Genomic DNA, 14,156 nt, shown 5'->3' with positions numbered 1-14,156 from the left:
CTATAAAATAAATAAAATAAATTACTATAAAATAAATAAAATAAATTACTATAAAATAAATAAAATAAATTACTATAAAATAAATAAAATAAATTACTATAAAATAAATTATTATAAAATTAATTACTATAAAATAAATAAAATAAATTACTATAAAATAAATAAAATAAATTACTATAAAATAAATAAAATAAATTACTATAAAATAAATAAAATAAATTACTTTAAAATAAATAAAATAAATTACTATAAAATAAATAAAATAAATTACTATAAAATAAATAAAATAAATTACTATAAAATAAATAAAATAAATTACTATAAAATAAATAAAATAAATTACTATAAAATAAATAAAATAAATTACTATAAAATAAATAAAATAAATTACTATAAAATAAATAAAATAAATTACTATAAAATAAATAAAATAAATTACTATAAAATAAATAAAATAAATTACTATAAAATAAATAAAATAAATTACTATAAAATAAATAAAATAAATTACTATAAAATAAATAAAATAAATTACTATAAAATAAATAAAATAAATTACTATAAAATAAATAAAATAAATTACTTTAAAATAAATAAAATAAATTACTATAAAATAAATAAAATAAATTACTATAAAATAAATAAAATAAATTACTATAAAATAAATAAAATAAATTACTATAAAATAAATAAATAAAATAAATTACTATAAAATAAATAAAATAAATTACTATAAAATAAATAAAATAAATTACTATAAAATAAATAAAATAAATTACTATAAAATAAATAAAATAAATTACTATAAAATAAATAAAATAAATTACTATAAAATAAATAAAATAAATTACTATAAAATAAATAAAATAAATTACTATAAAATAAATTACTATAAAATAAATAAAATAAATTACTATAAAATAAATAAAATAAATTACTATAAAATAAATAAAATAAATTACTATAAAATAAATTATTATAAAATTAATTACTATAAAATAAATAAAATAAATTACTATAAAATAAATAAAATAAATTACTATAAAATAAATAAAATAAATTACTATAAAATAAATAAAATAAATTACTATAAAATAAATAAAATAAATTACTATAAAATAAATAAAATAAATTACTGTAAAATAAATAAAATAAATTACTATAAAATAAATAAAATAAATTACTATAAAATAAATAAAATAAATTACTATAAAATAAATAAAATAAATTACTATAAAATAAATAAAATAAATTACTATAAAATAAATAAAATAAATTACTATAAAATAAATAAAATAAATTACTATAAAATAAATAAAATAAATTACTATAAAATAAATAAAATAAATTACTATAAAATAAATAAAATAAATTACTATAAAATAAATAAAATAAATTACTATAAAATAAATAAAATAAATTACTATAAAATAAATAAAATAAATTACTATAAAATAAATAAAATAAATTACTATAAAATAAATAAAATAAATTACTATAAAATAAATAAAATAAATTACTATAAAATAAATAAAATAAATTACTATAAAATAAATAAAATAAATTACTATAAAATAAATAAAATAAATTACTATAAAATAAATAAAATAAATTACTATAAAATAAATAAAATAAATTACTATAAAATAAATAAAATAAATTACTATAAAATAAATAAAATAAATTACTATAAAATAAATAAAATAAATTACTATAAAATAAATAAAATAAATTACTATAAAATAAATAAAATAAATTACTATAAAATAAATAAAATAAATTACTATAAAATAAATAAAATAAATTACTATAAAATAAATAAAATAAATTTTATTGTCTTGCTCTCGTCGAGGTAAGACGTACGTTTTTCTCTCTCCGCGTGCCGCAAAGTTTTAGCTTTGTATCTGTGCTGTTTTCTGCGACCATGTCGCAGCCGAGTTCACCCTCTGGGTATGTCCGTCAGGCCAAGGACCCTCCGGATAAACCACCAGCAAGAATACCAAGACCACAACCTCCAATTCTGACCAGGGAACATGCCGTAGTCTTCCAAGGCATCCCCGAAGTGTCTTCAATCCAATACTCTATCGCCTTAAACGCCGTCATCGGCAAAGGTAATACAATCTATTGCTATCGAATTTCTAAAGGCCGTGTTATGGCTTATCTACGTACTCCTCAAATGGCAGAAGAAATCGCTATGAACGGTTTCGATATAAACAACACCCATGTCAACGAAATAGAACGTGCAATGAAAATGTCCGAAAGAATAATTCTGTCTAACGTTTTCCCCGAAATTCCCAACGATTTTATTCGTGTTCTTATCTCTAAATTTTCCAAAATTACATCTGAAATCACTAACATTGAAACAAATTCAACCGAAGAAGAAAAATTACTGTTAGGAGGCCCGGTATTTACTAGTAAAAGACAAGTATTTTTAATTTTAAATCGAGAATTACCCGAGAACATTAACTTTAAATATCAAGATCAAAATTACACAATTTTTTTTGGAAAAGTCGGGAAGTAAATTTTGTGAATTTTGTAAGAAAAAAGGCCATGACGTAGGAAAATGTTACAAAAGGCAAGCTCAAGAACGGGCAAACACCAACGCAGTTGTTGAAAATACAATATCAATTATTACTGATGATTCTACTAGTAGGCCTAATGAGATAAAACAAACATTACAATATTCAGAGGTCGCTGACCCTGAACAAGATACCTCAAGTAGTAATAGAACTCCGAATCCTAACTCTGTTGAGTCACCCTTGGCAGAAGTTGAAGATAATATATTTTACACACCAAAAAATGCTAATCACGCACATTCGTGGGCTGATTCTGTGCCTGATAATCTTTCTTCCCAAGAATCCTCTATATCCACAGGAAACCCATCGTTAAAAAAGAGATTAGCCTCAGAAGTAGACCTTACTACAACAACAAATAAAATTGATATCGACGATAGAACAGCTAAAAAGCCAAAGAACATGTTACAACCGAATGTTTCACCCAAAGTTGAAATACTAAAAGGCTCTCCTCTAAAAAATTTTTTAGAGGAAGTACGTTTTTTAAAGAAACCCAAAGTAATCGCCAGTAAATACACTACAAACCTAGTAGGCCTTTCTAAACATTTGGAATTTCTATCAAACAAACAAACAGATAATGCCGAAAAAATACGCCTAAAATTATTAGCTACCAATTTAAAAAAAACTGATTAACCCAATTCTCTCGCTTTCTCAGGAATAATGGCTTTTAGGATCCTCACGCACAACGTAAGAGGTCTAAATAACAACCTTGAATTCATAAAAGAGGTAAATCTTTTAGAAACTTCAAAAACTACTATAGCGTTTTGGCAAGAGATCTTTTTAAAAAGCAATCCAATAAACTATTTTACTAATAAATATTCTTATTCCCTTAACGGATTAAGCAATCATAAAGCTGGCGTTGCTACGGTATTAAAGAAAGGCCTTGATGTAAAAAATAATTTTAAAATTAGAACTTGTAATATGATCCCCGGCTATTTGCAGTGCTGCGAGATTGAAATTTCTGATATAGACCTAAAGCTACGCATTTATAATACTTATATTCCGCAATCAAACAATGCAGCTATTAATGTCCTCGAACAAATTACTCAAGATGTTGACGACCATAACGTTTACAATTTTATGGTCATCGGCGATTTCAATTGCACCATTGATGAGGATATAGATAGAATAAACACAAAAGAATATCGTTGGGAAGTTAGAGCTAAATTGAAGCAACTTATTAAAAAATTTAATCTACTCGATGTTTATAGAAAATTTAATCCAAAAGGACGCGATATTACTTGGATTAATGCGTCTGATAAAACTAAAAGAGCCAGACTAGACAGGCTGTATGTTACTCCAACTCTTTGGCCATACACTAATACTATAAATAATTTTTTCGGTGGCACAAATTCTGACCATTTTCCGGTATTAGCGGAATTTGATTTTAAACTACAACCAAGAAATCTGTACACGGGAGACACCTGGTGTTTTAATAATTCACTACTCAAAGACAATACTTATATAAATTCTTTCAAATTTTATTGGGAAAATAGGTTGAAAGACCTTCCGTCTGATGAAAACAAGTTATTATCCTGGTGGCAAAATACAAAATATCAAATTAAAAAATTAACTAAAGAATATACGTACAAATCCACGGTAAATAAAGCTGATGAAATTGCGAAGATAACCTTAAAGCTGACGAGTGATAATCATATTCCTGAAAATGAAAAAACGAAATTAATACAGCGATTAGACAGTTTAAATAATGAAAAAGTAAAAGGAATACTTACCAGAACGAAGATAGACCTTTCCGTAGCGTCGAAGTTCCCTTCCAAATTACTACTCAGAGAAGAGAAAAATAAATTTGTAAACACTCTCAAGTCGGTAACAAGACCCGACGGGAGTGAAACGTCAAACCAAGGCGAACTCTACACGGAAGTGGTCTCCTTCTACGGTGACCTGTTTAAACACGAGGTAACCAGCGACTGCAAAGATTACATAGCCGTACTACCCAAACTAACAGAGGATCAAACCTATGATTGCGAAAAACCTCTTATAAAGAAAGAACTAGATAACGTTATAAAAAATCTTCCGAATAACAAATCTCCCGGTAAAGACGGTCTTACCAATGAGTTTTACGTTTTCCTTTGGCCTCTAATTGGTCACGTTTTATATCAAGTTTTTATATCAATTTTAACTCTACCTGAAATCCCGAGTACTTTTACTATTGCAATTATTATTTTAATTTTTAAACATGGAGACCCAAAATTATTGTCCAACTGGAGACCAATCTCTCTACTCAACGTTGATTTTAAAATTGTTTCAAAATGTATAGCAAATAGAGTGCGACACGTAATTGGATATATTATAGACCAAGACCAAACTTCAGGTATTCCGAATAGGAATATCAGCTCTAACTTAAACATCCTGAGAGATGTTATCTACCATTACAGCCACCATACCAGCGATCCCTTGGCTATTGTGTCACTTGACCAAACCAAGGCTTTCGATAGAGTTAGCCATCTATACCTCTCCAATATTTTGCAGCACGTCGGCTTTGGGAATCTAATTATTAACTTTATAAACAAAGTGTATCAAAACTCCGAAGTAAGAGTTAAAATTCAAAACGCATTAACCTCAAAATTCAAAATTAATAAAGGTATTCGACAAGGCGACCCACTTTCTAGTTATTTATTTAACTTATCGATTGAGCCTTTACTCTGCCAACTACGAAGCAAGTTAAAAACTCACTCCATTCAACTTCCGTTCATACCAAGACCACTTACAGTTCTTTCCTACGCGGACGATTTAAATTCCTTTATTACTACAAATGAGGGGCTGGAAATACTCAATAGCGAATGTAAATGTTACAGTGACGTAAGCAATGCCATCTTTAATCTCGCCAAAAGTCATGGACTTTGGCTTGGTAATTGGAGAAACCGAGTGGATGCTCCGCTTGGAATCACATGGAACAACTCTGAAATAAAAATCCTGGGAACGACGTTTCAAGCTCAGGAAAACACCCTCGGAAAGCATACACAAACACTGTGTGAAGAAACTGTGAACTCTTTAAGTAACCTTTCTCTTGTGGCCAAAGCTTTATCCTTTAAATCTCGAGCTCAATTATGCAACAACACCTTATCGAAATTTTATTACACCCTTTCTATTTTAACTTTACCTCTAGAACAATCGGAACTTTTAAACAAGAAATGTTTAGACGTTATTTGGTGCGATGGTAAACACTGGCTAAACAAAAACGATATAACCCAAGAAACTAAATATGGTGGCTTCGGCCTTCAAACTCTAATAATCCAATGGAATAAATTCGTTTTTAGAAAATTACAATATTTAATAATAGGAAGGTACCACCCAGTAGAGGGGGCTTTCGTGAAATATTATTTAGGAAAAACAAATGTGTATGGTTTTAATTTTGATGTATTGGGTCTGCCGAATATCGAATTGAATTGCGATTTCTTACCGAAATATTATAAAGATGTTATTGACTTCTGGAAAACCCTCCCAATTCGCTTAAAAAAACCAGAAAAGCTATTTGATATTTTAAATCTCCCTATTTTATATAATCCCTTTGTGAAACTAGATTTTTACCATCCCAAGTGGAAAACGGCCGGCTTTCGCTTAATCAGAGATATTTACGACGTTCCAAATAAATGCTTTAAGAACCCGATAGCTGGGAAAGGGCTAAGGGCCCAAACTGAAAGGTCGTTAACAAACCAATTTTTAAAAATCAAAGGTTTACTTGTAGAACATTTCACCGTTTTTAGTCAAGTTGAAAATAACGACGATATTAATTGTCATGTAATAAACAATTTAGAATTAACCCTCAATGGCATAAATGTATCCCTAGAAACAGTTGAAAAAGAGCAATTTTCTGATTATATATCTCCGATGTCGGAAAATCTAAAAAACAGAATTTTAAATATCTTCAATGAAAACCAAACCACTATTATATGTGCAAATTTAGTATGGCAATCTTGTTTTTTCCAAATTGAAAATAATATCCTATGGCGAATTTTAATGGCGAATATAATAACGCCTATTTTAGGTCAAAAACTCTTTGGTCTGAGCGATATCTGTCCTTTATGTAGGAATGATAGAGGCAGTGTAACACATATATATTTTAGATGCGATGTTACTCAAAACTTCCTCATAAAAGTCGAAAAGTTTATCGACCATTTTAACCCCGATTTTAAACTTCACAACAAATTTTATTGGTTCTATCACCCTGTAAAAACAAAGTATTTTAAATTATGTTCAATCGTAATAAGTATCGCCAAACTCGCAATTTATTATACCTATCAACTTAAAATGAACAAAATAGAATTAAATGTTAACGATAGTCTAAAAAATTATTTTAATCGAAAACTTTATTTGTGCATTTTAACTGAATTGGAATTTTACAAAAGAAATGAAACAGTAATTTTTGAAAGTTTCATTAACTCTGGAATCTGTACACTAGGAAATGGGGGAGTTGTTGTTAATATTGTGATGTAAACTATATATGAGATAGAAAATGTAAATAGGACTGCAACCTAAATAAAAAAAAAAATAAATAAATAAATAAAATAAATTACTATAAAATAAATAAAATAAATTACTATAAAATAAATAAAATAAATTACTATAAAATAAATAAAATAAATTACTATAAAATAAATAAAATAAATTACTATAAAATAAATAAAATAAATTACTATAAAATAAATAAAATAAATTACTATAAAATAAATAAAATAAATTACTATAAAATAAATTATTATAAAATTAATTACTATAAAATAAATAAAATAAATTACTATAAAATAAATAAAATAAATTACTATAAAATAAATAAAATAAATTACTATAAAATAAATAAAATAAATTACTTTAAAATAAATAAAATAAATTACTATAAAATAAATAAAATAAATTACTATAAAATAAATAAAATAAATTACTATAAAATAAATAAAATAAATTACTATAAAATAAATAAAATAAATTACTATAAAATAAATAAAATAAATTACTATAAAATAAATAAAATAAATTACTATAAAATAAATAAAATAAATTACTATAAAATAAATAAAATAAATTACTATAAAATAAATAAAATAAATTACTATAAAATAAATAAAATAAATTACTATAAAATAAATAAAATAAATTACTATAAAATAAATAAAATAAATTACTATAAAATAAATAAAATAAATTACTATAAAATAAATAAAATAAATTACTTTAAAATAAATAAAATAAATTACTATAAAATAAATAAAATAAATTACTATAAAATAAATAAAATAAATTACTATAAAATAAATAAAATAAATTACTATAAAATAAATAAAATAAATTACTATAAAATAAATAAATAAAATAAATTACTATAAAATAAATAAAATAAATTACTATAAAATAAATAAAATAAATTACTATAAAATAAATAAAATAAATTACTATAAAATAAATAAAATAAATTACTATAAAATAAATAAAATAAATTACTATAAAATAAATAAAATAAATTACTATAAAATAAATAAAATAAATTACTATAAAATAAATTACTATAAAATAAATAAAATAAATTACTATAAAATAAATAAAATAAATTACTATAAAATAAATAAAATAAATTACTATAAAATAAATAAAATAAATTACTATAAAATAAATTATTATAAAATTAATTACTATAAAATAAATAAAATAAATTACTATAAAATAAATAAAATAAATTACTATAAAATAAATAAAATAAATTACTATAAAATAAATAAAATAAATTACTATAAAATAAATAAAATAAATTACTGTAAAATAAATAAAATAAATTACTATAAAATAAATAAAATAAATTACTATAAAATAAATAAAATAAATTACTATAAAATAAATAAAATAAATTACTATAAAATAAATAAAATAAATTACTATAAAATAAATAAAATAAATTACTATAAAATAAATAAAATAAATTACTATAAAATAAATAAAATAAATTACTATAAAATAAATAAAATAAATTACTATAAAATAAATAAAATAAATTACTATAAAATAAATAAAATAAATTACTATAAAATAAATAAAATAAATTACTATAAAATAAATAAAATACATTACTATAAAATAAATAAAATAAATTACTATAAAATAAATAAAATAAATTACTATAAAATAAATAAAATAAATTACTATAAAATAAATAAAATAAATTACTATAAAATAAATAAAATAAATTACTATAAAATAAATAAAATAAATTACTATAAAATAAATAAAATAAATTACTATAAAATAAATAAAATAAATTACTATAAAATAAATAAAATAAATTACTATAAAATAAATAAAATAAATTACTATAAAATAAATAAAATAAATTACTATAAAATAAATAAAATAAATTACTATAAAATAAATAAAATAAATTACTATAAAATAAATAAAATAAATTACTATAAAATAAATAAAATAAATTACTATAAAATAAATAAAATAAATTACTATAAAATAAATAAAATAAATTACTATAAAATAAATAAAATAAATTACTATAAAATAAATTATTATAAAATTAATTACTATAAAATAAATAAAATAAATTACTATAAAATAAATAAAATAAATTACTATAAAATAAATAAAATAAATTACTATAAAATAAATAAAATAAATTACTTTAAAATAAATAAAATAAATTACTATAAAATAAATAAAATAAATTACTATAAAATAAATAAAATAAATTACTATAAAATAAATAAAATAAATTACTATAAAATAAATAAAATAAATTACTATAAAATAAATAAAATAAATTACTATAAAATAAATAAAATAAATTACTATAAAATAAATAAAATAAATTACTATAAAATAAATAAAATAAATTACTATAAAATAAATAAAATAAATTACTATAAAATAAATAAAATAAATTACTATAAAATAAATAAAATAAATTACTGTAAAATAAATAAAATAAATTACTATAAAATAAATAAAATAAATTACTATAAAATAAATAAAATAAATTACTATAAAATAAATAAAATAAATTACTATAAAATAAATAAAATAAATTACTATAAAATAAATAAAATAAATTACTATAAAATAAATAAAATAAATTACTATAAAATAAATAAAATAAATTACTATAAAATAAATAAAATAAATTACTATAAAATAAATAAAATAAATTACTATAAAATAAATTACTATAAAATAAATAAAATAAATTACTATAAAATAAATAAAATAAATTACTATAAAATAAATAAAATAAATTACTATAAAATAAATAAAATAAATTACTATAAAATAAATAAAATAAATTACTATAAAATAAATAAAATAAATTACTATAAAATAAATTATAAAATAAATAACTTTAAGATAAATTATAAAATAAATAACTTAAAGATAAATTTCTAAAAAATAAATTATAAGATAAAGTACTTGAAAATAAATTATAAGATAAATTACTATAAAATAAATAAAATAAATTACTATAAAATAAATAAAATAAATTACTATAAAATAAATAAAATAAATTACTATAAAATAAATAAAATAAATTACTATAAAATAAATTATAAAATAAATAACTTTAAGATAAATTATAAAATAAATAACTTAAAGATAAATTTCTAAAAAATAAATTATAAGATAAAGTACTTGAAAATAAATTATAAGATAAATTACTTGAAAATAAATTATAAGATAAATTACTTGAAAATAAATTATAAGATAAATTACTTGAAAATAAATTATAAGATAAATTACTTGAAAATAAATTATAAGATAAATTACTTGAAAATAAATTATAAGATAAATTACTTGAAAATAAATTATAAGATAAATTACTTGAAAATAAATTACTATAAAATAATTAAAATAAATAACTATAAAATAATTAAAATAAATAACTATAAAATAATTAAAATAAATATACTGTAAAATATTTAAAAACCGATAAGGTAATAGATTTAACAGTAAATATTTATAGAAGAATGTCCAGAACGTGGTTTTCCGTTTTTATATTTTATGGAGCTGCCGTTTCTTTTCCCCCACATTCACTATTTTTAACGCAACGGTCGCGCCACCTATCGAAACTTAAGGGTTATCTAGCCTTTGATAGTGTAATCATTGTGATTATTTCAACTTATTGGTGCCCATTGATAAAGTTGTTCGGCCGTCTTGGTAGATTTTCGCTAATATTTAATTTTTAATTGGTTTTAGGCCTTGGTATAAGCAACAATACTTCATAAATCCAAAAGAGCCTTTAATTCAGAGTGAAATTGGCAAAAATGAGCAGCAGAGAAGTGAAGATACACAAGTGCTCAGAATGCGTTTATGCAACGAACTATAAGTGTAATTTCATTTGCCACAGAAGAACTCACACCGGCGAGAAACCCTTCAAGTGTGACCAGTGTAACTTCGCATCTGCACACCAGAGTGCATTGATTCAACACAGAAGAACTCACACGGGCGAGAAACCCTTCCAGTGTGACCAGTGTAACTACGCATATGCATATAAAAAGGATTTGATCAACCACATAAGAACTCACACGGGCGAAAAACCCTTCCAGTGTGATCAATGTAAATACGCATCTGCATATAAGAAGGATTTAATCAACCACAAAAGAACTCACACGGGCGAGAAACCCTTCAAGTGTGACCAGTGTAACTTCGCATCTGCACGCAAGAGTACATTGATTTGCCACAGAAGAACTCACACGGGCGAGAAACCCTTCCAGTGTGACCAGTGTTACTTCACATCTGCACAAAAGGGTGCATTAATTGGACACAGAAGAACTCACACGGGCGAGAAACCCTTCCAGTGTGACCAGTGTTACTTCACATCTGCACAAAAGGGTGCATTAATTGGACACAGAAGAACTCACACGGGCGAGAAACCCTTCCAGTGTGACCAGTGTAACTACGCATCTGCATATAAGAAGGGTTTGATCAACCACAAAAGAACTCACACGGGCGAAAAACCCTTCCAGTGTGATCAATGTAACTACGCATCTGCATATAAGAAGGGTTTGATCAACCACAAAAGAACTCACACGGGCAAGAAACCCTTCCAGTGTGAACAGTGTAACTTCGCTTCTGCACAAAAGGGTGCATTAATTGGCCACAGAAGAACTCACACGGGCGAGAAACCCTTGCAGTGTGACCAGTGTATCTACGCATATGCATATAAGAAGGATTTGATCAACCACAAAAGAACTCACACGGGCGAAAAACCCTTCCAGTGTGATCAATGTAACTACGCATCGGCATATAAGAAGGATTTGATCTACCACAAAAGAACTCACACGGGCGAGAAACCCTTCCACTGTGACCAGTGTAACTACGCATCTGCATATAAGAAGGGTTTGATCAACCACAAAAGATCCCACGCGGGCGAGAAACCACGTCACTCCCAGGCGGCAAAGGCCCACAAATGCCCCACTTGCGACCGGAACTTCGCTAAAACCTCTCAAGCGCGTTGTCGAATTCATAGTCCATTTGAAATCCAAACTTCCGATTCAAACAGTCACCACACAGAACCAGAGCGCCAATCTCAGCCTCGTAAATTTGACCTCTCTGGTCGTCAAACGGGTGGTAGGTATTGTTTGGTGCGACTGCGACGTTTAACGGCGGAACAGATTGGATCCCTCATTGAAAAGTCCCACTGCGCCCACGCCTTAAAAGCTGAAGCTGCCCAACCTGACGCAGACACCGCAGCTGTCGACAGAGAAAGGGTGTTTGGTTCCGATGGCGACAAACTTGATGTCAGCTGCGTCAAACTAGAGCCATTTTATGACTTCATCGACCAAGTTCCAATTGCGACAGTCGTCACTAGAGAAGAGTTGGAATATCGCCCAGTTGGGGACAATAACGACGGTGTCCCAAGGAACCCAGACACCCCGATCAAGATCGAGTTCTCTCTTGAAGAAGAATTTTCTTTTGGCTGAAAGACAGTGATCATTTTAATTTCATATTTTCATTTGTTCCCAGCTAATTTGAGAGAGGTTGAGCAAGGAAAATACTTCTCAAAGCATATTTTTTTAAACTTAACGCAAGCAGTTTGTAGTGTTAGCAAATGCCTTGAGAAAGACTGATTTTGCAGACGTCTTCAAAGACGTATTTTGCATTTTTGAAATTTTTGCAATATTGTTCGTAAATTAAATATGAATTTGAGACGTTTCATTTTTTTATATTGGTTAAACATTATTTTTATGGCAACATAAGTCGTATTTGCAGGTGTAACTCGCCCAGAAATTGTTTTGACAGTAAACTAGATGCTATATATAATTAGAAAATTATTAAAGTGATTTAAATAATCAAGTTTCCTGTGGCATTAGATAAGCCTCGTTGCTTTGGCTAAATTAAGCGTTAGTTTCATTTTGAAAGCTTTTTCAAGTCTTGACCTCAAATGGTAACGGAGGATGGTAATATGTATTATTCAATAAATCGCTACAAGATGGCGTAATTTTGGGACATTCAGTGCCGTATTTCCGCCTAGGCCAACCTAGGCCGTGGCCTAGTGGCCCATCCTTGGAAGGGGCCCTCCAGTGACCGTAATTACTGTATTCGAAGGCATAAATCTATAATATCAATCGAAATTTATATTGGAGAAATTCCTTGGTAGAAGATTTTGTTTTAAAATTACCAAAATTTCTGCCTGGCAGTTTACGTTCGCAGCCTTAAATCGCAATGTTGCATAATTATCGCATATTTAGTCGACGATTGTTAAGAGCTTTTATTTAGTAATATAACCGTAGAGCTCAGACTTCTACGCTGAATCAGGGAAATTCGGGGACAGCCTAGTTCCAAGGATAAGAGTAAATGCAGCGCGTGAAAAGGGGTCCGGCCCTGGGGACATTAAACAGTTAGTAGGCCCAATTTGGTACTTTTGCTAATTTTACTTGTCTTGATCATTTTATAGCTCTTGGACTCTTTGGAGCCCAGAGCACGCCCACCTCTGAGTATTACACTTACCTTGTCCAACATTATCACACTTACCCTGTCCAAGAATATCACAATCACCCTGTTCACCACTATCACTAACCAAGAACATATCGTAGTTCTGCAGTTGGAGAGAAAGTCACATGGCATTGTTTACAAAATTTACATTTTATGGCGTTTTTCTTTTGGATGGTCCGATTGTTCCGTAAGGGCTCTTAATCCAACTTCCAGAATGCTCTTTGAGGCGCTTCGGGTGCAGTCGGAACAGGCCAAACAAAAACTCCTTTAGTTTCTCGGCTTACCGACGATGGCGCCGTGATCGCTATCCCAGGGCAGTATCACAATGACTTGTACCATTTCGTTGTCTTCCCCCATTCCTCCCCCTTTCGGGTAGGAACCTCTGGAGCTTATTGGGCATATTCGGCGCGTATCACTTGTAAACTGTAACAAATTTCAGGTTTCAAAACTTCCGCAGTCGCCCTTAAGAAACTATTAATAAGCGCGGGAGTTCATCAACTTTGAAGAGCGTGAACGGGACTCGCCGAAGCTGACGCTACACGTCATCATCTTTTAAAAATATATTGGAAGGGATTAAAGGGGTTCAGACTTTTGGCTGGCAACAAACGTGATTCCTTTCTCTCCCGTTGGTTTGTGGATCAT

General features: G+C 25.5%; 1 protein-coding gene across 1 annotated transcript; it reads left to right on the top strand.

Annotated features, from left to right (window-relative positions):
• The first annotated feature begins 10,843 nt into the window (after nt 1-10,843).
• On the top strand, nt 10,844-12,502 carry LOC149968360 (uncharacterized). Its single transcript, XM_090167795.1, has one exon. The coding sequence runs from the start codon at nt 10,844-10,846 to the stop codon at nt 12,500-12,502; it is 1,659 nt and encodes a 552-aa protein (XP_090023921.1).
• The last annotated feature ends 1,654 nt before the right edge of the window (nt 12,503-14,156 follow it).

The sequence above is a fragment of the Leiobunum rupestre genome, chromosome 1 (genome assembly GCF_980474605.1).
Source record: "Leiobunum rupestre chromosome 1, qqLeiRupe1.1.hap1, whole genome shotgun sequence".
In the NCBI taxonomy this organism is placed as follows: Eukaryota; Metazoa; Arthropoda; class Arachnida; order Opiliones; family Sclerosomatidae; genus Leiobunum; species Leiobunum rupestre.
Note: the sequence above shows the minus strand (reverse complement) of the source record. Positions and strands in the feature narration are given on the sequence as shown.